This window comes from Temnothorax nylanderi, unplaced genomic scaffold (genome assembly GCF_030848795.1).
Source record: "Temnothorax nylanderi isolate EJ_2023f unplaced genomic scaffold, tnyl_v1.0 TNYL_tig0874_pilon, whole genome shotgun sequence".
NCBI lineage: Eukaryota > Metazoa > Arthropoda > Insecta > Hymenoptera > Formicidae > Temnothorax > Temnothorax nylanderi.
In genome coordinates this window covers 1-4,076 of record NW_027249936.1, presented here as the reverse complement: position 1 = coordinate 4,076, position 4,076 = coordinate 1, and the positions used below count along the sequence as shown (strand labels likewise).

Genomic DNA, 4,076 nt, shown 5'->3' with positions numbered 1-4,076 from the left:
TCCTTGTTTGATTGCTCGCCATCTCTCGCAATATTCGGCAACTACTGTTGCTGCTCTTCTTGTCATTCTGCATCCGTATTTGCATTACTAAAATAAAATTCACATTTTTCTTTATTGTACGCATTGAATCTTACTTCTACTTGCACGATATTATTCCTACATGTTTTCCTAAGGATAGGAGACAAACATTATGTATGTATAAACTGCAGAATTTTTGTTTTAACCAAATATTGTCGTCAGGTGACAGCTGTATGTGCCCAAATAAGTAACATTTTTAATTTTTTGGTGTTTTTATATAAAATCGCGTTTGCTAGCCTAGATTTTTGTGCGTACTTTAATTCTGTAAAAGATTTTTGCAATTCTATAAAGCCAGTTAAAAGATTTATGTGAAAACGATAATGTCGGTAAATCATACGGCTGCAGGATCCCCTTAAGTCGACTTGAAGTCGACTTCTACCGAAACTGACTTGGCAGAGAAGTCGACTTTTTACCCCTGGTTTCCATGCACGCGTTGACATGCGTTATAGCGCGCGTTTGACGCGCGCGTTTGAGCTGATAGTGTTTCCATGCGCGCGTATATAAATGTGACAGCTCCCAATTTGATTATAAAAATACATGCGTATATATATGTAATATTTAATAATAAAAAATAATATAAACAATTGTAAAAGGAAGAGAGAAAAGAAGAATATTAAAAAGTAAATAATCTATTAACTAGCTTTTAGTAAAAAAATATCACGTATACAATTTTCTAAAAAAAAATATTTTACGCTTTCTCAGTAAAGTTAAAATAAATATAATTTATTATTTAAAAGATATTACTAAAAATGTATAATATCGTAATATTTGTTTTCTAACAATGAGGTTATTTTATATAATATGTATGAAATTAATTTCTATATAATAGATGGATGATGAAGAATTTAAAATATTTCTTCTATTATGGTGTGGAGAAAACGACAACAAAGAATACGACATCGAAGATCAGCTCCACGTTGGTGGGTTCGACCTATTTTAACCAATAGACTTGAGCAGGGAGCTTACAGTAATCTTGTTGCCGAACTATGCAATGATGTTGAGCTCTTTTTTAATTACCACAGAATGACACCAAACCAATTTGATACCCTACTACATAAAATAGAGCCCCGAATTTCTAAATTATATTTAACTAGAGAACCTTTACCACCTGGATTACGATTATCTTTAACCTTACGATATATTGCTGCTGGAGACAGTATGGCTAGCTTACATTATCAGTATCGAATTGGACGAGCTACTACGTCAAAAATTATTGCGGAAACTACAAAAGTGATATGGGATATTCTACATCCGGAAGTATTACCTGTATTAAAGAAGAGGAATGGGCTAGCATAGCTCAAGACTTTGGGGATATTTGGAATTTCCCAAATTGTGTTGGAGCTATCGACGGCAAACATGTAGTTGTACAGTGTTTCAAGAATACAGGCCTACTTTTTATAATTATAAAGGAACATTTAGGCTGCGTTCGGGGAGCGCGCTATTAGCGCTATTTGCTTATTCTATCCTTGTTCTACACTTGATGAGCGATAAAGATAGAATAATGCAATAGCGCTAATAGCGCGCTCCCCGAACGCAGCCTTAGTATAGTACTTCTCGCAGCCTGTGATGCGCAATATAGATTTACATATGTAAGCATTGGATCAGCCGGAAAAGAGAGCGATGGTGGTATTTTTCAATCATCAGATTTTGGAAAAGATATAATTGAACAAAAATTACCCTTGCCTCCACCAACTGTTCTTCATGTATCAAATACTAGAGTTCCTTTCGTATTTGTCGGAGACGCAGCATTCCCATTATTGGAAAATTTAATGCGGCCTTATCCGGTGTTAATTTAACACCAGATCAAATAATTTTAATTATAGAGAAAGCAGAGCTCGAATGTGTATTGAAAATGCGTTTGGAGTAATGACGTCAAGATTTCGTATCTTCAGAAAACCAATAATTGCATCTCTTGAAACTGTACAAAGTATTGTACAATGTTGTGTTGTTTTGCACAATTGGCTTCGGGACAGTGAGCTTCATCTTGCACCAGGACAAAGAAGATATCTTCCACCATGTTTTGTTGACAGAGAAGATCGAAGTGGAAATTTACAAATTGGACAATGGCGTGAAGAAAATGAATTTCTCGGACTACGAAACCTTAATCCAAACGCAGCCAGGAATTCAACGCAAGTGGCCAAAGAAGTTCGGGAAATTTATAAAAATTATTTTATGGCGGAAGGCAGTGTCCACTGGCAGTGGGATAAATTACCAGAACACCAAAAGAACTGGTATTTGCAACAAGCAAATAATTAAGGTATGTTTACAATAATATAAAGTGTACAATAAACTGAGTCAATAAACTGAGTAAATAATATTTTATTTAACATTGAACATTTAACTATTATTTTAACATTTTAATATTAATATAACTTAATTAATATATAAACAATGTAAAATTAATAACTTTAATTAATGTCTTCATTTTCTAAAATTTCTTCAAATGCGCTAAAACTTTTTGCCTCATATAACCGCGATGATAAACTAAAATTTTGTACATCGCGAGCAATTGATAAATAAAATATTCTTCAGCAGAATGTTCTCGATTTAATGAAGACCTTGAAGTCGGTTTATTTTTTATATAATCTAATATAACTTCTTCCACCGGATCACACTCATGATTAGCTAAATTTGGAATTAAAATATTTTAATTATATATACTATATACTATATTATATATTATATATATATAATTTCTTAAATAAATTTTATATAAATAACCTTTTGTTTTTTTAATAAATTAGTAGATGTAGAAGATTTTTCTATAAAGAGTGAAGGGCGCTTTAAGGGGACTTTGTCGTGGTGTGGCATCTCTTTCACGAGAATTTGAAGAACAAGATTGTGAAGATGGGCCTTCAATATTTGATTTTAATAGTTCTTCAGCTGTACATATAGAGACTTGTAATTTTATTAAACTGTTAAGTGATTGTTATTATTAATATTAAATGTACGTTTTAATTTGGTTTTGTTTTAATTATTTTTATTGTTCAGATTATTATGTTTATAAAAATATTAATTATAAAAATTTTACTTTGACTTGGATTTCGATTATTTGGGAATCAATAAGGTAATAAATTGCGAATTTTCTTGTGATGCAAATGATCATTATGACTCGTTTCTTTTATCGGTGAGACAGACTTTCTTATATGCTTTCGGTTTCATGTGACATATTCGTTATTGTTCTAATAGAAAAAAATGAATTAAATTACAAATTATAATTATATGTATGTAGTAAAGATACTCAATTAATTATTGTTTCTCAAATGATTTCATTATTAAAGATAATTATAATATAAAAAATAATATGCTTACGGCCGCGGTTGCGACACTGTTTTAAAAATGCCATGCTCTCCCATAAGGGCCAAGTTGAGATTTGTGTAGCTGCTTGTCCACTTCTCGTTATTAATTTTTATTCTCCCGGAATATCTGTCCCGAAGAGATTTCCATCGGGTTTTTACAAAATCCTCTATAAAATTATAGTTTTTGTTATAAATTGTTGTATATATATAATATATATATTATTTTTATATATTATTTTATAATATTATTTAAATTATTTATCTTAAATATATTTTATTTTTCCTACCAGTTACATGTAATTCATAGGCTATTTCAGCCCATAATTTCTTTTATGTACATTATCTTTATAAAATTTGCTATTTAAATCCCACAAAGCACTGCGAAGACGAACTGAGTATAATTAATTCATTTACTGATTCGTCGTTTTCGCAAGAAAGAATTATTAATGTTTATTGACATTATGTATGATTAAATATGACAAGCTGTCATTAATGCCGAAATTCGACTGAAATTAGCCGAGTTCAACAAAACGCGACGCGATCGTCGCGCGTCTGAAAGGGTTAAAAATTTTAATTTCAACGCGCTATGACGCGCTATCGCGCGCGTCAAGAAAAGCACGCATTTAATTGGGGGCAAACGCGTGCAAGAGTGCGCGTCAAACGCGCAATAAACGCAAGGCAACGCGTGCATGGAAACAA

The 4,076-nt window shown here is 31.8% G+C and overlaps 1 protein-coding gene across 1 annotated transcript; it reads left to right on the top strand.

The window, feature by feature from the left end:
* Nucleotides 1-1,236: 1,236 nt before the first annotated feature.
* Nucleotides 1,237-2,334, top strand: LOC139785743 (uncharacterized). The gene is given in 4 exon segments (XM_071724917.1): nucleotides 1,237-1,364; nucleotides 1,616-1,857; nucleotides 1,860-1,886; nucleotides 1,889-2,334. Coding segments are annotated over 4 exon segments (843 nt in total).
* Nucleotides 2,335-4,076: the final 1,742 nt, after the last annotated feature.